Raw genomic sequence first — 22,212 nt, 5'->3', positions numbered from 1 at the left:
CTCAGAGGATTTAGAAATGAATTTAATGCTTTAATTTACACTGTGCCAGCCATTTTGTGCATTGTTTATGTATTTGTATTTTTGAGACAATTACAATCTTTCTATTTTGTAAAACTGTTAGATTGCACCTGCAAATATGTCCCTGAAACATAACTGTTCTTTACGTGTATTATATAATGTTACTATTTTCATTTAAAAGGTTAAAAAGTCTAGTCAGGTAAAGCCACTTACTAAGGTATTCCATATTAATATTAAAAAAAAAAAAAGAAAACAACAACAAAAACTTGCTACCCACCATCAAGGACAAAAACATAATGGAGAATAGAATAGAGCTGTCACTGGCAATACAAGCGGTTATTTAAGACAACTGGGTGTGGTAGCCATCCTTCAGTCAAAACAGTTCTTCCAGATCCATGAACCAAAAATTTGAAACATAGGGTAGGAGTAACAGACAGATTTTCACAAACAGCTATGAGACATGCTTATTTTTTTATGAGCCTAGAGGCAGACCAATGATGGGACATGATTCCAAGAAAAGTTAGGAGTTCTGAACTCCTGTTGATATCCTAGTAACTGGTATAATCAAGATGCAGAAAATTTTTCACCTGCAAAAAAATTTTAGTTGGCAAATTCTACTGGCCCACTCTCCTTTTCTTTTTGGTAGCTGAGCTTTGTCACATGTTAGTTTATAAAATAATAATCCTACTTATTGTCAATGCTATTGATTGCCACAGAGGTAATGAACAGTAAACGGGAGTAAATGAAATATGTAAAAGCTATTTAAAATTTCTGTTGTCTTTGTAGTGTAACTCAAGGTCAGATTACAGAGAAAAAAAACTGTTAATTTCACTAAAATACATCCAGTCATAGTCTCAAACATTTTGTGCTATTTCAGAAATTATCATCTAAAGCAATTTAGACTATAAGAGTGGTTTTAAAAACATTTTTTTGCTTAATAATATTTGTGAAAGGGTGAAGTGTGTGTACTTTTTTCGCATTTTTCACAGATTGTCTTAATTGAATACAAGTAAGCAGACACACAAGGATGCTGGTATTTAACTGATAAACTAGATTTCTTTTTAATAAGTATATTTAATAATGGATTATTTACTCTTTAAAAGTGAAAGTCATGCTTACAAACTTTTATTATGGACTTAAATGCTGTGTTTTATTGGGTCTATGATTAAGTGGTCTATTAAGACTATATTTTAATGATTGTCAAAACAGTGAAGTTTAAATCTGCTTAAAAAATCTGCAGGACACTAACAGAAAATCCCCTTCCCAACTGCTACCACCCCCTTCCCCAGGCCTCAAAATCACCCATAGCACAGTTTAAGAATTTTAGACTGCTTTCTCAATACTTCAGTGATGCTCATTGCCACCCCCCCCCCCCCAAAAAAAAAATCTAACTGAAATTTATTCTAAGAAAAATTTATCCTAAGAATAAGTTGTTCATTTCAGCCTAACATTTTCTAGAACCTACTCTCACAAGAGAAAGCTTAAAGGAACAGAATTTTAACTCCCTAAATGTTGCATAATTTAAAAACAAACAAAACAAAAACCTTACAGATTGGAATTGGCAGAGTGGCTCACATTTATGCTTTATATACCATTATTCATATTGCAGGATCTTTTGTGGCTTTATTTTTTTTTTATTTATTTTTTGTTTATCCCAAAGTGTACAATGGATAAAGGAAACCCAAACTCTGTAAGAATCCCTTTTAATAGTTTTGGACACGTTTTTGTGTAGAAGTTGATACTACCCACACTGTGAGAACTGAGCTATTTCTTTTTAGTAGTTTTAAAGTGCTCTCTAAGTATACTTTGAGTCTGGTTTTCCTTCTAGAGTCTACCACATGATCTTGCCACTTTATTTCTTTTATGTAAAATAAATGTCAAGACCATTCTTGTCAAAACTATTTTTAGCACAAAGCCAACAAGAGAGTGCATCTGGTAAAGAAAGCTGGAGTGCAGAAATAGTACATATACATGAGGAGCTGAAAAAATACAGGAATCCTTGCCAGCTAATGGAAGTGTGTATTTTACATGGAATAGTGTTCCTAGATTAAGTTGTATCCCAGTGGAAAAATGCTTTTAGAGATGAGAAGGCAGCTCGATAAAATAACACTTGAATTCTACTTCCCTTTAAAATTTTACGTAGTGTCTATGTCTTAAATATGTTAAAGATAGCCCACACATAGATCAGTGTTATGGTAAGGGTAGCCCCCTACCTCCCACTACTCATAAACAAGGGAACATGTTTTCTGGGCTGCTAATGTGGTTTTGTAAAGATTTGTAAAGAGGGAAGTAAAAGAGCAGTCTTCTAAGTTATGGGAAGGAAAGGATTCCATGTTAAAAGAAATCCTGCAAAGTTGGCTCGTGTCTTGTCCTGGCTCAGATACCTTTAATAGCTCCCTAGATGGCCCCTAGAGAAGTCATAGTTGCCATGCATGGCATATAGCTTGGCCTTTCAAAGCCTCCTTGAATCCTTTCTTTTTTACATATAGAAAGCTGTCATTCAACCAGAGATGAGTCTCTGGATATAATTTTAGTCCGTAGCCAAGCTTCTTTAAAGCTCACAGGTGAAGGCCTCAAATGGAGCATTATCAGTGAATATAGATTCCTCCAAGCAGCAAATGCTCTGAACTCCAATTGTTAGCAGGAATGTCATCAACATGGCTGTGTTTTTGAACAAGGGAGGTCTCACCTCTTTACTAAACTTCAGCATCTAACAGGGTTTTTGTTTGGTTTGGAGAGGGGAACAAACACTATGTTACTTCAGAATTTGTTTAAATTAAGTTGTGATGGTTTCAAAAGCTTTATGAGAATTTATCAGTTTTGTTAGGAACTAGCCAATATTTTAACTTAAATGGCTGGTGGTGGTATTAATTTGGTGATAATGTATAAAGACACAATAAAATAAAGTGCTTCCGACATCCCAGTTTCCAACTTAAAAAAAAAAAAAAGTGTTAGGTATATCATGACAACAAGAACGTTTTTAGTGACAGTTTTTAGACCTTACAAAAACATGTTTTTCTTTTTCTAAAATTTACTTTCTTGACTGGCATAGATCTCCTTCATAGTGAATTCTTCTTAAACTTATTGCTAGTGATGCAAAAAAAAACAAACAAAAAAGTGGTAGCAAATTCAGCTGATTCTTACAAATAAGTGCGATGGTGTGCCTTAGCATTTATAGTTATTTTAGATCCATACACCTGGATAATGACAAAAAGGACAAAGTTCAGCTTTTAAAATGTGGATCAAGTTATTGAAGCCAAGAAAGGGTTTTTCCCTGTAACAACATTCAGAAGTTTTTTTTTAAATAAATAATCTTCCTAATTGCTCAGCAAAATAGTAGATGATAGTAGATGAACATTGGTGGTCAGGAAAGAGATGCCAATGTGGAATCAGAAGGTAGGCCGTGCCTACAATAAAATTTAAAATTAACAATGGTAAATCAGAAAAAGACGCCTCTGGTCATTTAACCTGCAGAATTGAAGGAAACCTTTGTATTATTAGATGAATCCTTATTTTTGACATGAAAATTTGAAATTCATTGGGAGGATGCTAAGGCTTGAATGGCTTGATATTTGGGTATACACAGTATTATCAGATCAACTAATTTGGGTTTGGAAGATCCCATGATATATGAAATTGCATCAAGCAAAAATTGTCAGAAAAAAAAAAAAGTATCTTATTACAGAGACCTGTGTGTTGGCAACAGGAAGACCCCAAAGTTGGACCATGTGGTTCAGAGACAGGTCATGCTTTGTTATTGCAACTTCTATTAGCCCACTTTTTGTAATCAAGTTATTAAATTCTTCATATGTTCATTTAAAAATGATAGTTCTGATACTTACCTGTATATAGTAAAACTTACTTTTGTAAAATACTTCTGGAATTTCAGGAAAGACAGTACAGAATGTAAATAATTTAATCTACTTTTCAATAACCATCATCAAATGCTATTCCCTGTTCTCCAGTTCATAGTTAGTTTTATGGGTTTCCTTCCATTTTCTGTCATCTTATGTTACAGTGAATAGCTTGTCCATATTTCTAAATAGTGTTTTATGTCTGAAGCTTTAGATATCCACCTTCTTTCAATGGAATTAAATGCCTATGGCAGAGAGCTAAGGTAACTTTGTAGATGCTTTTAGGATCAATGTCAATAAGCTTTCATATTGCCAATAAACATTTATTGTGGCCTTGCACCCAGTAGCACCACCAAATGCCTCAACAGATTGACATTGTCATAGTATTTTCTTTTGTTTGTATGGTGATTTTTCTAAAGGTTTCTAAATGCTAGTCAACCAAATATAAATGTATAGAACAAAGAAGAAAGTTCAAAGCCTAAGAATGCTTTCTATTAATGTTAAAACTAGCTTATGAATTCCACTGTTTGCATTCCATAGGATTCTCCCTATGTATCAGTAAATATAAAGATTAAAATAATCCTAGTGCTGAAAAACAACAATATATATATATGTTACAATATATACATTAAAGGAAAGGGATAGAAAAGAAACCTGAACAAGCTGTTATAATCTCTTACTTATGCCTTCCCATAGAGATCTTTAAATAAGATTTTATATTTAGAGTCTATCTTCACCTGGTGGTAACATCATTCTCTAAATAACAGAAGGGCAAAATTTTTATTACCCAAAACTAAGTAGTCAAATTACTTGTAAACATGGTTAAAGTTGCACCTGTGTTATTTGTAACTAAAATATTAACAGTTTATGAATAGTTAATCTTATAAAACTTGTTAGCAATGTAAAAGCAGTTAGGTAAAACTACTCTTGAGAAAGATGAGTTAATCAACAATCATTAATCATTCAAATTAAATCTAGCTGTCACCTCATTTTTACTAATATTTGTTGGTAGTGTGTTTTAAGATTCAGCTCACATGCTCAACAGAAACAGTTCTTCATTTGCATTAGCATAATATTTCTGACTATCACAAAACAAAGATCCAGAAAATTCTGCATCACCTGTGATAAGGAGCATGGTGCTATGATGTCTCTTTGCAGAAGCATCACTGGGCTGAAAATTTGCTTCTCTATCTTTCTGCTTGTACATGCTCGCTTGTAGAGATGAAATAACTGGAATGAACACAGTGCTGAGAGTATAGGCTTGTGCAGGACAATAAAAGCCTACAAGTCGTAACTGCTTAAAGAAACGGGCAAAATAATCAAAATGGAATTTATACTCATGTCTGTTGTTTCCCTGAAGGTAAAAGATGCTTCTTTAATAGATAGAGCAGGTTTCTGATATCAGATGTCACCATCTCATAATTTGACTTTAACATTTGATGGTCCTTCCAGTAACTTCAGAAGAGTGCCCCTTGGTAGTGAGGCACAATGATTCCTATGAAAGAAAGTAGTTGTTTTCCTGGAAACTCATCTGAAATGTGTCTCAGACAAAAAAAAAAAAAAAAAAAAAAAAAGTTTCTTCTCTACAATGAAAATTTATTAGAATATTCTTACTTTAAAAGATGTTGGGGAATTGGGGTTGCAGTATTTAAGTACATGTCCCTTTGCATATATGAAATGATGTAGAAGGAAAATCTTTTTCCTAAGTAAGAAGTGAATAAATATGATTAAGTTAAACTTAATGGAGTTAATGGATTTAGCCTGTTCTACATGCAACTCTATGCAACTCTATAAAATTACAGAATATTATGGATTTGTCTTTGGACGTTTATTATTTTTCTTTCAGATAATGGATAACAGCCTCATTCGACAGCCCTTTACTGTTTTACCAGTTAAGACAAAATGGAACAGTGCAAACTTTCATATTCTATTATTTGATCTGGAAAAACTTGTGGAACTTCTGCTGTCATCTCAACTCTGTGGATTAAAGTCATCAAATTCATTCCACAACCTTGACACTATAGAAAGAGCCAAAAGTACTACTGAGAAAAGGGCACTGACACTAAAAAGAAATAAAACTGCTGGTTCCATATCAACAGTTGATGGGCAAGTAGATGCTCTTTGTGCAAACCAAGTCAGTGGGGATACTAATGCAGTTAGATCTTTGGAAGAAAGTGGTGGCATAAAAAGACAGAAAAAAATGAAGAGTTCAAGAAAGATTAGAATGCAGTCATCAGGAAACATTGATGTGGACATCGCCACAGATACAGCTAAACTGCTTTTGTCATGTCTCTTACCCTGGGGTGTAGATGAAGAAATAGACAATCTTTGTGTAAGACACCTAGATATATTACGGCTCCAGTGTCCAGTTTCTTTTGGACTTCTGTCAAATGAAAGTCACATATCACTGATGTTGCCGGGATGGAAGTGTACTGATTGTGGTGTGCTAGAAGAACACACATTGAGTAACTTGTTTTCAAAGAGAGTGTTTGATTTATCAAACAAGTACCTTGCTGCAACTGAAGGACAAACTGAAACAAAGGAAGAACCAGTGAATAATGCTTATGGAGCAAAGGGATCGGAAACAGTTCTTTTCTTATTTAACAGAATAGCTTTAATCAACAGGATAATTAACATGCCTTCAGCAGATACAAGTGAAATTGAAAGGTAAGAACCCTTCTTTCAAAGTACTTTGAAAAAAAAAAAAAAAAGATCAAAAGAAAAAGGGAGGGGAGGAGGAGAGAATGACATGACCGATTTTGTTCTTAAATATGGACGTATTCAGTGGAATTTGCATTCTTCCTGTAGAGATTTTTTTATAGGATGTCTTTTCAATGAAAGAATAGGTACAAGTTAAGTATCTTTACAGATGATGAATAAACTGACGTAAGAAACTTTTCAACTGAACAGAAATTTGAATTATCCAACTTCACACCCTATCTTTCCAGAGAACTCTTTTCCTCACTACTTAAAGTAAGGAGAATAATGAGGTCTCTTCAAGCACATTTGGAGACATGTATTAACACATTTGTGCTGTTTTAACTTCCATTCCCTATTAGCAATATACTTTACCACGAAACCCCTACCTCCACAGATAAATAAAACATGAGAGGCAACAATCTCTACTTCTTATGTTATCTACACAGAGTAATAATGGCAGCTAGAATGAATGAATACTTTATCGGCCCTTATGTTATAAGAACCATCCCAAATAACATTTGTTACTTAAAACAAATTTATCAACTAAATGCTTTTTCCGCATTTTGAGAAATAGTATGCTCATTATTATTTGACCTATCCAAATAAGGCTCACTAGTCAGCTAATGGATATTGTCCAGACTGTTTTTGTTCAGCAAACCAGTGTTGGTCCATATTTAGTATTTTAGGGACAATGAAATTCAGTGTTGACGCTATGACCTAGAGGTAAGGAGGGGAACAAAAAATACTGATCCTGGTGCAGCAAAGAACTGTGCATCTTCCACAAGGATCTGGGCATTCAGGATACCTCAGTAGGTATACAACATCCTGCAGGACAAACATGCATTTCTCAGTTACTTTTCCTGCTGATTGCATTGTCTACTGGTACATATTCAACACAAGTTCTTATATTAAAGGACGCTTCCAAGATTCCAGCTTGAACATGAAATCTTTTTTTTTGCAAGAAAATGTTATGCTTGCATTGTGTCTTACAGTACTCTGTTGGTAGAGACAATGTATTCAGTTAGGAACATACTAAAATCATACATTTTTCCTGACAAATTCTAGCTTTGGAGAATCTCACCCATAAAATTATTGAAGTTGAATAGAAAAAATACGTAGTTTATTTTGTGAAAACATTATCATACAATTTTAAACTTTCTCTAGGAAAGGTAAAGCCATAAAAGCAAGTGTCACCTGTAGAAATAAGTGATTTTCTTATTGTACGAAATACAAAAAATTGCCATAAATTTCAGTTTAAAAAAAGTTAGTTTATATTCAATGACTGTGAAATGCTTTAGTTCGGATTTTTGACATGGTTTGGTATGGATTGTGTCTTTTTTTTTTTAGAGCTGAATAGTATTCTTATTTAGAGCTGTCTTGTGACTAAGTTTCAGTTTGGTGCCATTTGTGATGCTCTCATATGGGCTTTTACTTCCTTATGGAGTCATCTGAATAAGAGCTCTTGAGTTGTATCCATTTAATTTTTTATTTATTTTTGAAGGGGGGGAGGTTGATTGGTTGCTGTTAAGCTCCCCTGAGTTCCTACACAGCAATACCATGCACTATGAGTCCAGATAGAGATAACACAAGTCTTTTTTTTTTTCCTGATTTTACTTGCACACTCTTGTGTGTTTTTAAGACTATTCCTTCCTAATAAGGAAAGAATATTCTCTTATATATTCAGAAAAAAAAACAAACAAACAAACAAACTGAGAAGTAGACACAATTTTTCGCTGCTGTTGAAAGATAGTGTTCTTTAATAGGGAATTTGATCAGAACTAGAGTGTATCTGCTGAAATAACGGAGACCTTAGAGATTTTAGAGTAACCTGGGCCTTTTCCCTCTATACCGCTGGTGACAATTTTTTTTTTCTCATAATGGCTTTCTGTTCAGACCTTATTCTCCCCGCTACATTCCAAGAACTGTTTTGGAATGTTAGACGTGTGAGTAATAATTCCCTTTTTTCCCTAATAAACAAAGATAACAGATGAAGTATGTAAAGAACTTTGTACATTTTCCTAACAGCTGTAATGTGCAAATGATGCCCCACTACAGTAAAGAATCATCCCTTTGACAGCAAATCAAAGTTGTGTGAGTAAAGACAACAAGATTGTTTTTCTGTCTCATACACAAAGAGGTTATTTAAAGAAAAAATAATCTGTCTTTGTAGAAGAAGCTTATTAGAGTCAAGGAAACGAATTTCATTCTTCAAAAATTAGTTTGTTGGTTGTTTTAATGATTCCAAAGTTGGTAGGCTTAGAAAAAAAAAAAAAGACACTATCTACTTTAATGCGGTAATGTTATCTTTGTGTCTGAGTATTAAAGGCATAGTTCTGCTATCTGAATTTACTATCTAAATGTATGTATAAATTCTGTATAACCTTAAAATCAGTAATGTGTATGCAAATGTATCTCTTTCCACCTAGAAAGCCCTTTTCCCGTGAAGTTTCCTTTTTTTTTTTTATGCCTAGTAGTATGCCTAGTGTGAACATGACCATTTATTTACCATGTTTTTGTGATTTAGTATTTGCTGCACTTATTCTTACAAATAATTTAGGTTTGAGAAAATTATCACAACCTATGGTAATTTGTTTTTCATCTTCCAATATGACTTGTCCTTATTCCTTATACATTATTCACTTTGTTTTGGGGGTTGGAATGAGTTTTGTTTTGGCAAGCTGTTAAAATAATGCACTTTTGCCTAATTAAAAGTTTGAAAGAAGCTGAGCAAATACAGTTTTATATAGTCTGATTTCTAAAGGTACAGCATGTAGCCACACCTGCTTGAGCAGTTGATTTAGCTGAAACTACTGCATGCCCAAGGGAAAAAGCATATATTGAATTCCAATTTGCTGCAGCATTTGCTGAAGGAATTAGTAAGACTGCTTTTATAGCTTGTAAGAGTGCTGGTCTACTAATTATTACTGAGGTACAAACAATTTTTACTAATTCAGTTACTAATACAAAAGAAAAGAAAAAAAAAAAAACACACACACACACATTTTAATCTCATTTTAGTAGGATCCTTTTACTTTTTCAGTAATCTCCTTTTGAGAGTTACAACTCTTTCCTTCCTGTGGAAGTTTACTTTCTATTAGCACACTAGTGCAAACAAGAAAATTGAAGCTTTTAAACTTAAACACTTAAATAGATTATCCAGTGACCAAGATTCTTGCTTAATATGTATGCAGCTGAAATGGAAATTCCTGCCTAATTTCATGACAGAATAGATTGCATGTTTATTTCTGTCAATGTAGACTGGTGTCTAGCTACTGGTTTGATAATTCGGGGATGACAGCTTTCTTCTTTTTATGCTAGACCACTTCTTTGCTTATAACATATTCTTGCAATAACATATTCTTTGGACTGTAGGGAGAATTATTTTATTGTTAGCTATGGCCCTCATCTGGGGAAGGAAATAATAAAGTTTAAATCCCTGTTCTTTGGCATATCTGATAATTTTGCTATTACAGGAGAGTGAAAGGATTTTTTTGTTGTTAAATAAAATACATTTTTAATATGAAGAATGAGAACTGGAAAATGAATTCAGTCAGTACATATGCTTTTGGATATTCTTGGATGAGTCTGGTATTCTCACTTTGAGCAGTTACATGTCCTTGTCAGCATATATACATGTATGTTTCTGCATAAACCATGTCTTTAGCAACTCATCACTCCCCAGTGAAAAACACTTGGTTGACAAACTCTTAACTCACACATTTTCAGGTAATGATTTGGATCAATAAGTTTCAGGATATAGTTTGTATGTGAACTGTTAGCTACCTGATACACACACACACACAAAAAAAAAAAAAAAAAAAGAAAAAAAGAAAAAAGAATGAAGTATGAAAAAAATGACTTTGAAAAAACTTGACTTGGGACTGAGTCTATTAGCTATTATTCATAAAAATATTTTTGAATCTGCATTTTTTTTTTTTTTTTTTGCAAGTTGACCAACGCTGTGATAATAGAGGAAATTGTAGTAAAATGTCAGGTTATAAAAGTGGAACAGAAACAGGAAAAAGCTAACAGATCTTCAAATAACTTTTGTCCTGCTGCATTTTGAGTTTTGTGTCTGTGCCTCAAAGTGCTCAAGCTGACAATTTTGAGAATTGCTTAGTATTGTAAAGCTTTCAAAATATTATGACTTATTGTTGGTTGTAGTGAATTTGAAAGGTGAAATATATTATTTTTAAATGACACACAAATTCAGGGTCACAATAGCAAAGCATTTGAAAGAAATAGTTTAAAATAGTGCAAGGGTTTAGGGGGGTTTCTACTCCCTTTTCACCCGTATTCTTTGTCTTCAAGGGTTATGGTTCCTGAATTAGCCAGAGACAAGTACTGAAGGGTTCTCCTAGATACTAATAGGTATACAAACATGTCCCCTAAATTGTAGCTCTTTATCAAAATCCCAAGTATTACAACTATATTCCAAGTGAATATTTAGAACCGTGAAAAGGTGAAAACCTGTAAAAATTAAAGCTGTCACTCTTGGACTTTTATCCTATGTAATAGGAAAAAAAGCTCAGGTACTTGGTGAAAATAGTATTTTGATGAAATTCTTTTCACATGACTTTGCTTGTATAAAATAATGTAAGAGTTAACTGGAAGAAATTTTGGCTAAACATGAAATTTCTGCATATGGATGATTCTCAGACTTGTGTATATGTGACTGTTTCAATAGCAAGTTGAGAGCAAAAGTGTGCAAGTCATTTGAGGATAAACTAATTTGTGGTTGACTGATAGTAATAGCTACAGTGATTATGAATATCTATCTTAAAACAGACATAAGGTTTTTGTAAATATGTTCAGGTTTTATTTAACACTTCCGTATTATTTTAGTTCACCTCGATCAGAATTTGTACATGACAAATGGAGAAATATGGAAGCAGCCATGTCTTCGTTTTCCAGTTTTTATGGAGAGTTATCAAGCAGTAAGTGTTGAAGAATGACAATATTAGCTTTTTTTGGTGTGTTTTGCATGCATTTAAATGCTAAAATATATCATTTAATTTCAATAATGAAAAAACTATTTATATTCTTTAACTTTGAGGAGGTCTGGATTGACTGGTTTAACATGTTGTTTTCTGTGAATATCACTTTTACATGCAAAAGCACATTAAATAATACAAAGATATGTGTTGTGTGATGGCAGAACATTTGGCTGAGTTTCTAAAGATATCTTCTAGCAATCTGAAAAATAGAAACATAATAATACAAACACTGTTGTCTTCCCCCTCCCCCATCTCCCTCAACATCATTACATGCCCACCCTATAATACATAAGACCCTTCAAGCAAACTGTTGCCTTAGCAATACAAGAGTCGTGTTGACTGTTTGGTAATGCCAAACTTAGACTTTTGGCTTAGTGCAGAATAATGTAATCTCTTCATGTTAATGTCCCATAGGCAATCGTTCACCAGTCTTGGATTGCAAGTGACTTTAAACTTGTTTTTATAGCATGTAATGAACCAAAGAGTAGAGGAAAGAATATGGATATTTGACATTATACATTACCTTAACAAATTACAGTGTTCCTGTTATGAGTTCCTGTCTAGACAAATAACATGGACTTTTTCAAGCTAAAATTTTTTTCCCTGGTATTTAAATAAACCTTAAAATCCCCATCTAAAATCAGCTTGTGCATCACACAGACATTTTAGGAATGACCACTTCAGCATCAAGGACACACTGGGCAATGTTAAATCTTAATTCTGCTGACCTTTTGGGAGTTTCTGTATATATTTACACTTGTAAAAAGAGATGGGAATAAAGCCAAATTAGAACAGGAGCATTTTGCATATATATGGACATTAAACTGAAATATATTTGCATGAGATCAGACAATAAGGTTGGATAAGGTACCATATTTGCTGTTCTCTTTTTGATTATGGGAGATGCTTGCTAAATGACCATTTATGCTTAGAATGGAGAAGCTTCAGGTTAGCTCTTATCTAGGTTAGTAAGAACAATAGAAGCTGCCAATTCAAATAAATATTGCTCTTGGGGGGGGGGGGGGGAGGGGAGAGAGCATTGTGTTTGAAATAATCTTTACAGTGACAGAGACTTGGATTGACAGACAGAACACGAGAGAAAAATAACACTATCTTCGCTTTTATTGTAATGAAGTCAGGGCATATTTAAATTTGTATTCAGTTGAAATCATTGAAATGAAGCAAATTCTGTTTCAAAGGTAGAATGTTAATTGAGTAAAAAATTCATAATCTGGTCCCAATGCCAAATCATTAATCAGAGGATATAGCATTTGAAAATTTGGCACTAAATACCTATACTTATAAAATGTTTTTACCATATCTGCTGGCCAACAAAACAAACAAAAATCAATCAACCTTCAACTTGGCAATTTTGCAAGTTTTGCTGTGTCAGAAAAAGAAAAAAAGAAAAATTCATCAAAAATTCATCATCCTGATGTATGAACAAATTTCAAAATTCAAATTAAAATGTGAGAATGAAAGAAGTTTACCTTCATATGATCAGTTTTGCCTTATTTTGTCAATGCTTTTTATATTTTTGTATTAGCCTTTACGTTTTGTATAATATGGTACGTTACGTCAGCTACCAGAGGTAAAGAATGTAGTGCTTGCCCTTATCCCATCTAACCATAAAATAATATCATATGCTCTCATTTTATTTTCCTTTCTTTTTCACTTTTCTTTTTGATCATACCTGCATGTATATACATATGTTTAAATATTTAATTAGATACTGACAAACATAACTATTTCACAAAACCATTTACTGAATAGCATACCGATCCTCTTCAGACTACACTAGTGAATACAATTGACTTTACAGTATACGTATACCCATGCAATTCTTTCAAGCTCCAGTCTTCATGGCAGGACTCCATCATCTCAGTGGACAACTGCATTGTATGATCAGAATACTTTCAGTATTTTTTTTTGGTCTTTGCAAATAAGCAGACAACTGTAAACAAAAAGGACTAATCTGATTTTGGATAACTGTAAGTAGTTCAGATGACAATGTGATATGGGTGCCTTGTGATTATGTCATTAGATTGAAATGTTCTGAGAAATTATCCTTTTTCAGATGTTGGAGTTAAAAATGTTTAACATCTTTGTATTTCTGTATTTATATGTGTACTGTCAGTTCATAAGTTATGTATGTGTTTTTCAGAAACAAGTAAACACCATTCCCCTGACTTTAGGAGAGTTTCACTGCTGAAACTCATTTGTTGTTGGAGTGACCAATCTATAAAGGTAGGTAGTAGGCTGTGTTAATAGCAACAATCTAATCTTTAAATGACATTGACTGTAGTTTAGTACTTAGAATCTGTAATGTGATACCGTAGTTACCAATTTAAGGAAAATATTATATATAAATCATGCCATTCATATCTTTAAAAATCAGATTACTTTGGTATGGGGTATGCTATTTATAAAGCCTTAATGTGCATGCTCAAATATGAGAAGGTAACCGTCCTAAAGTCTGAATGAATAGTCACCAAGTATGCTTCGTGATGTTTTCTAGAATTTGCAGCATGTTTTTATATTTTCCATTGAATTTAGTGACTGATAAGTTTATGCAATGATAATGGCCTTATCTACCAAAGGAGATTAGTGTGTGGAAAGATAAGGTGTGGAATAAGCTACCTCATAACTTTCATCTGAAAAGATCTTAAGACACTGAAATTATGAAGTACTGCAAATACCATCCTATCAATCCTACACAAATTTTAATGTTATTAAGACTCAGGTTTGCAATGATCTTTAACCAGCTTTGTAGTGCATTTTTTTCCTGTTTGCAGCCAAACTGCTGTAAATGCCATAACATTCAAAGCCATTTGTGACTTTGGCAACAGGGGTGGGTATTCAGCTACCCACATTTATATAAAATGATAGTTTTATTGATAGTAGGATGGCTCTCTTACTGATTTCTTTATAAAAACACAGATTCATGGCCAAACTGTAAATCCTGAACAGCCTGATTAAACAGTCATGTATGTTCTCTCCCAGCATCGCTAGTTATTCTACTTTTTAAAAGTTTTTTCTTTTTTTTTTTTTTTAACATCTTTTATGGAGGATACTGACTCTCAGACATGACCCAAAGGATTTGCCATTTATTGATTCCTCATCTCCTTACAGTACTACAACAGATTCTGTGCAAACAAGGAAACTGAAAGAACTTGCAGAAAATGATTGATCATGACTTTACTGACTAACTGACTTATTGAAGTTTAAGGGCCAAGGGAGGTCTTTTTGTTTTAAACTTTAAAAATGCACATATTTTTAAAATATTTTTACAGGATTTATTTCACCGGTTGATTTTAAAGAAAAGGTTATCTTCATTCATTTTCCTGTTCTTTTGGGTGAAATACTGCTGCTTTTTGCCACACTCTCACCTCACCCAGAAATTACTGAAGTGTTTTGGCCTTTCCAGAGATACACATATATAGAAATAATTGCTTGCCCAGAAACATTTAATATGATGAAATAATGACTGTGCTTACACTATACTTAAAATAAACTGTTCCTCTATAATAGACGTTTAGTTGTATTTTAATTTTATTTACTGTACTCTTATATTATTTCAGCTTTATGAAACCTTTGTGGCTTAAAGAATGCAAAATAAAAATAAAAAAATAAATTAAAAAAAAACACAAACTGTAATGCAACTGAAGTGTTTTGATGTTGATTCTGGGAGATATAAGCATCCTTTTTTCCACTAGGAAGATTTCTTTGATAATTATTCCTTTGCTCTTCCTAGCTCCTTATTATTCAAATAATAGAGATTGAAATGTGTCCTTCCTATTCCTTTACTCAGTCATTTCAAGAAGAATACAATATGAAATAATTTGCTTCCTTCTCTTCTGCTCTATGATATTTTCCAATCTCATTGAGTGAAGCTACTTCTTGTTAGGTTGACTTCCCTGAAGATTGAAGTCCTTTATCACTTCATAAAAATGTTTATAAACCAAGTAAACTTCTTCCTACAATGTGCCTTATTCCACGAGCTGAACGTTTTGTAAGACATAGTAAACGACCATGTTTCCATAGCCTTTGCTATAGAAAAAAATAGCCTTTAGCCATTTTCAGTGCTAATCTCGGCAAAGGAAATCAGGATCAAAACAGTAAGTTTTGCATGAATCTTTTATAGGTCAGTAGTTCCACTAAAAACAATGCTGTCTCCAACCTTTGTATATGTGGTCAAGGATTTTATTACATGGCAATATGCAAGCAGTCTATCAGACTTGTTTGGCACCAATCAGTTTATGGGGAATCAGCAGTTTGTTTCTGTTTTATGTATGACAGTAAGTGGAATCTGTAGTGTGACACATCCATATGGAAATGTCTGAGCTTTGTCCCATTAACTACTAATGCCTTCACAATCAGTAGGGAGTCATGCATCTGTTTTAGTTCTGAGCTACCTGGACATAAGCCAGTTCTAATCTTGAAACTGTCCCAAGTACTAAGACCATGTTAGAACTGTATTAATTCAGGACCACCATCAGAAAAACAGTTTATATAGCTTCAGTGTATAACATTTAGGTTCTGGTTTGGAAGTCCTCTATCTGTCTGATTTTACTGTATTCCTTTTCTCTACAAGAAAACCTGTATCGTTGATAATTAATTGGCTACTCCACACAGTCTTCCCTTAGGAAAACTGCTGATGCCATATTTAGACCTCTGACATAACCATTTGCATGAGGACTGTGGTTGCTTTAGCCTCCTCTTTCACCACTGGGAAAAGATAGAAACTATGGAGGGACTGTTCATATTTTTGGAGGAATGAATCATCTCTGTACGCCTTCATCTTTCTGTGGATTTCCACAGTACACCGATATTATTGTCACATCAATTACTTCCTTTCAGTTAATACCTAAAATAAGATGGGATAAATCTGAGGCGTATTACAGAGAATTTTACTTTCAAGCCATAGACCACTTCCTGTTAAGGCCATTGCTAACAGTAGTACAGATAAGCAAGTACCTTTTTACTTATGGTACTCATGTTTACAGAAATTTCACTTAAAAACTATGGAAGCATTTGTTTTTATGGTGTTTGACTCTACCTGAAGACAACTTACCTCATTATTAGGGTCTACACAATTCCCCTGATAGTAGATCCTCTCCATAGCCATGCCACTGATAATTAATTTAATTTATACTCCCCCTGCTCCATATGACTATATGTTCTTGTAGTTGGGTTGGCTATCAATTTCTTTATATTAGAGAAAAGCAAGCTGGATGCTACAAGTCTGATGCTTTGATCTGTATTTTTTTTTTGCTCCCTGATGTGCCTGTGTTATACAGGTTCCTGGGAGTCAGATTCCAGAAGGCTTAACACTGTAAAGGCTACGGCCTGAGCAATAACCAGGGTTGATGCCTTCTCTCATCAGACCCAGTCATTATAAGAATAGTTATGCTTGGAAATAATTGATTAGGAGAAAAAATGAAAGTCAATATAACTTAGTATTTATGTAACAATACTGCTTGCTTCTGCTCTTGTTCACTTATGTTTGAATTGTTCTCAGATATTGGTGCTGCAGGTCCTGATGGTCAAGCAATTACCTTTCACCACTGAATATCTCTATTTGTAGTTGGACATAGAGTATTTATACCTTGTCAGGTATACCCTTAGAAGAAGTATAATTTATATCATATTTCACAGTCTCAGCTCAAAAGTAGATGATTTTTTCAGAAATTTTCACAATTATGAGAAAAAAGGTAAACAAACCAAAATACGTGTTAGCCAACAAGATAGAAGTTTTACATGTAAGTCGGAAGAATCCTGAAGACAGACTGGAAAATGCCAAAGAAAATGAAAAGTACTCATGTAAATGTGCTAAAAATGGGCAAAGTTTCTGGGGATTTTTGAGCTTGGAGATAAGGTCAGATGAGGTATATAAACTGGTGGGGAAAACACCAGGAGGACGAAACCAAATGTGAAACCACAATGAGCCCTGTGGAAATAGGGATTCAACAGTAGTAGACAAGTAGCATGCAGAGACATACAGGTGCCTGCACAATATTATGCTGTGCCATTTGCAACAGTTTTTTGTTGTTGTTGTTGTTGTTTGTTTGTTTTTTTTTAAATTCTGTTGTAAGATGTTAGAGGAAATAACGTATTATAAATGCTGTCTGGCTCACATACACAGCAATGAATATCATATCCAGATTACCGACAGGTTCTTAGTATATCAGAAAAATAAATAATGTGTACAATTCTTTTGTGTAATCCTGTTAATTTTTTTTTTCTTGGTCTGAAGTTTTCCTAGGACAATTAAAATGTCTCTGGGCTTCTTTTTCTTTCTTAATTATTGTAGATACATTGTAAGAGTCCTCTATAAAGTCAGGATCTGGGATCTGTAATCCCAAAAGCTCAGGGTTCTATTGATGTGAGGAATCAGAAAATACCTTTGGTTTCCACTGTAAAGTCAAGTGCTATTATAACAAGATGGTTTGCACTGTGTCACAACATGCAGAGCTGTGTTCATTTGCTGTGAACTTCCACACTATGAACCTGGCTGGGGTACACTTGTCTGTAATAAGGAATTTTGTCATGACGGACACCTACAGCCTTTGTTCTGCTTAATGATTTGAATTTACAAGAGCAGCTAGAAATGTGATTGAGGATAGCCCACGAATTCACTGTACTTGATTAGTGAGATGAAATCTCTCTCCTCCAGGCAGTTTGAGGAAACCTGTGTATTGACTTAAATTCCTATTTAATTTAAATTATTAACATACTGTTTTTAATATAACATTATATAAAGAGCGTTTATAATTGAAACATTTCACTTATTTATTTTTATATGCAACTTAAATTTATATTTATGTTAAGGTGGGGTACACTGTATTGGAAACTTCAGATTTTCTCTGTCCTTCAGGAAGAATAGTTGAATAACTACCTAATGGGGCCTGGGGGGGGAAAGGGGGATGTATCCCTTTTCTGATAGACATACCAAATAAAAAGTTATACATGCTACCATTCTGCATCATATTGAAATATAGACTGAGTAGGAACTACAAAAGCTCAGGTCCATTGTGGAAGTTCTCCATGTGCTTTATACATGTACATGTCTTAGGTTTTAATATTTCCCAAGTTCTCCTTGGGCTTCTCCACTAAAGCAAAGATGTGTAAAAGTAATAACCTTGTCATACAGTTTCTAAACAGCACTGTCTTAACACACATGTGGTGTTAACGTAACAGGTATTGCAAGTGCCATTTATAGGCTGTTCATATTTGCAGCAGTTGTTCCTTTTGGATAAGAGGAGTCAGTGGAACCTTTTGCTCCTTGTGTTAAAAAAATAAATAAAAATGAAGTATTAATACAGTTGAGCTGGAGAAATAGAAGATTGCCACTAATAATGAAACATTTTGAAAACTTTTTGGAGAAGACTGGACATCCAAATTTCTAAAAATGTCAAAACACCAAGTCCTTATTCAGCCCATGAATCATTGCACACAAAGAAGCAAATAAAGATATATTTTTTTTGGATGATATCACCACCTGTCCTATCTGACACATATTGTCATGACCCCTTGATATCAAAGAGATAGTAGGCAAACAATTCTAGTTTGGAGATTAAGGAGAATTAATGTTTAATTTGTGAACAAGTCACAATTCACAATTAACATTTGTTAACTGGATAGCAACATCTGATGAATACTCTGTGCGTATAGAAGCATATGATTATTGCTGTCTGAAAGATATTGGTAAATGTTGACTTTCTAATGGCATCTACTCAACCATCTTAAAATCTTCTGGTATTTGCTTAAAAGGGACAAGTGCTTAGATAAATGACTGAAATAAAAATATCATCCAATTATAATTTGCATTTTTGACAGATTATTGAGGCAATGCAAGCGGTGCTGTTGGCAGAAGTTCAAAGGACTATGAAAACCTTGAGAAAGACAGCAGTCTACAGAGAACCATTGGCCATAGTAGAGAATGGAAATGGTAAGTTGCAGACACTGCCAAAGACTGAGGAGGCAAAGCAGATGGGTTTGCAATACATTAAAAACTTTGCCATGTAAGTGCAAAATTTATTGGAATATTCTTTTAGCTGAGAACTTTCTCTAGTACTCAGAAGTTAGCAGTATGAGTTCATAATACATTATTACCATGTAAGACAAGCCAAGTGGCCTAATTTTGACCCTATCAGCCTATTGCTTTTTCAGATGTATGTCAGGGAGTTAAAGGACTTCTACACTCTCTCATCATCTCACAACATTAAAGAAGAACTGATAGTTTTTTTGCTTGTATGATTTCCCTTATAAATATAATTGTTCTGGTATCGTAAATAAATCTGAAAATAAAGGAAGAAGCGTGCTTGAAATAGGATCAGTAAATCATAATTAAAAAAAAAAAGTTTTGCAAATGTATCTTTTCTATGACATCAGTCTTATCCAGCACTAAAAATTAATTGCTTAAATTTTATAACTTCGTAATGTAATATAGAATATTTTATTTTTCTTTTAGAAATAACCTCCCTGCAAGGAGATATCAAATACATTTTACAATTAGATCATTTCATTTTACAAGAAGCCTACCCTTTGCAACTTTACAGTGGTGCTAATGTTTATGGTAAAAAAGATTGAACTTGAATTTATATTATGAAGTTATACTTTTTTTTTTTTTTACCACATTAGCTGAGTCATAAAATCAAGTGACCTGAATTTTAGATCTGATCTTATTATTGAGCCTTCTCTTGGGAAACTAATTTATAATCTCATTGAGTATGTGTCTGTCATATAAAATTGTTGCATACTTGCTTCTTCCAGAATGCTAAAAGCTATTATTCATACTTGTTTCAGGCCATGGAACAGTACTGACCCTAAAATTTTGGCTGTTGGAATACAACAAACTACAAACACTTTGAATTATTGTCATATATGAATTTAGAATTTGTTTACACTGGAAATAGCATTGAATCATTCTAGTTCTATGCAGTTTGGGATAAGTTGCTTTATAACTAAAAAACATCCCCAGCAGCAAAGTTCATACCTGGACTTGATTTCAAAATTCCTGAATTTTCAGGCTGCATTCCAATACAGTGTTTTGATACGGATTACAACAAAAATTGGATTAACTAGAATTTGCAAATGCAGACATCTGCAAACTCCAGATGTGTTTAAGTGTTGGGTTTGATTCAAACCCTTCTATACTAGATGGAAAAAAAAAAGTCTCTTATGTAAAGAGTGCTGGAATGATTACAAGATTCTGGTAGTCAAGTGCTATTTAATTCTGCTTGAGTATTGAGGCTCACAAAAGTTATGAACTGAGAGCAGCTACTCTAGATTTCCAGTCTCTGAAAGGGGAATGTGTTTGTTTGCATGTTATGTTAAAAAAAAAAAAAAAAGTCTTTTTTTTCCTTACCCTATTTTTTGCAAGTTAATCAAGAGGAAACTAGAAAATTCCTCTGTTACAGTGAGCACAACACTCATGTGTACCTATAGTGGTTAGGAAATAGCTTTTTTTCCATACTTGAACCTATAAAGCAGTGTGGATTTTTTTATTTTTTTTTTAATGATCATTGTTCAGCAATGTATTCTGGAGCAGACTGAAACAGATAGGAACACCAGGAAAGAGTTGTTACACTATGAGTATTTAATATACTGTTTTTCTTTTTTTTTTTTTCTCATTTCCATTACTGTTTTAACTTACTGCATTATTCATCATATTATGTAAGTAGCACAAGTATTCTTATTTTGGCTTTTACGGTTTTCTAATAGGAACTATTAAAAGGAAAAAGTTGTTAAAAGGAAATATAAATGCAACTAGATGTAGTTTCTTTGTTAATGTCAGTGATATGATCATTTTGGGCCTTTTCCAAATATACTGATAAACATTTTCATATCAATGTCATGATTGCTATCTGTGAGCTTTGGTTAAGTTCTTCAGAGAAACTGAAGTTTTCCCTGCTTTTTTTGGTGGTTGTTTTTTTTTTTTTTTTTTTTTTTTTTTTGGTTTGTTTGTTTGTTTTGGTTGTTCGGTTCTTGCTTTGTTTGTTTGTTTTTTGACATTCATCACAATTCTGAAAAAGGACATTGCACTAATTTCTTACTGCCTTTTTCCTAAACATTAGTAACCTTGCATTAATGGTACCATTTAACAGATTTCACTGTGGTATCATTTTCCACTGCCAGCTAAGTCAGAAGAGGTGGGTTTAAGGATCTTATCTACCCTTATTTGCATAAACTAAGAGGAAATAAATCTGCTGACATCCTTTTATTCATCCTTCATTTTAAATATTTGATCTTATGACATATATACCTGGTACAAATCCACACATGCAGAACTTATTAGATCAGAGGAAAAATGGTGGTAATCTCATTCAATAGCCCAGTGACTGGATACAAAGAAATCGGGTAGTCCCTCCTGTAGTTCATTTGAACCCACAGCTCCCTCAACATTAATTCATTGCTTATCTTGCTTGAATTGCTTATTCAAGGTGTTTTGCAGTGATTTTTTCAAATTCATTTACAGATGTTTCACTCTTAATGCAAATCACAAAATATTTCTAAGTGCTCGAATATTTGCAAAACTTAGAAACTAGCTTCCCTCACGTCCAGATAAGTGTTGTGTGTAGAACTGTAATCTCCTTTTAGCCAGTGCACTGAAGCAGTGTCATATGTGCCATCCCTGAATG

The 22,212-nt window shown here is 33.5% G+C and overlaps 1 protein-coding gene across 7 annotated transcripts in view; it reads left to right on the top strand.

The window, feature by feature from the left end:
- Positions 1 to 22,212, top strand: part of WDR72 (WD repeat domain 72) — a 124,980-nt gene that overhangs the window by 50,720 nt on the left and 52,048 nt on the right. For 4 of the 7 annotated variants that reach the window (XM_013105575.5, XM_027467212.3, XM_021276676.4 and 1 more), the window contains 4 exons: positions 5,719 to 6,539; positions 11,418 to 11,509; positions 13,734 to 13,816; positions 19,409 to 19,520. In XM_013105575.5, the coding sequence (XP_012961029.2) occupies positions 5,719 to 6,539; positions 11,418 to 11,509; positions 13,734 to 13,816; positions 19,409 to 19,520 (1,108 nt within the window). Of the gene's footprint in view, positions 1 to 5,718; positions 6,540 to 11,417; positions 11,510 to 13,733; positions 13,817 to 14,638; positions 15,087 to 19,408; positions 19,521 to 20,042; positions 20,343 to 20,377; positions 21,418 to 22,212 lie in introns of those variants that run through there. The other 3 variants (XM_021276678.4, XM_021276677.4, XM_072043349.1) reach the window with 3 other exon arrangements.

The sequence above is a fragment of the Anas platyrhynchos genome, chromosome 11 (genome assembly GCF_047663525.1).
Source record: "Anas platyrhynchos isolate ZD024472 breed Pekin duck chromosome 11, IASCAAS_PekinDuck_T2T, whole genome shotgun sequence".
Lineage (NCBI taxonomy): Eukaryota > Metazoa > Chordata > Aves > Anseriformes > Anatidae > Anas > Anas platyrhynchos.
The sequence above is the reverse complement of the archived record's forward strand: the minus strand, read 5'-3'. Positions and strand labels throughout refer to the sequence as shown.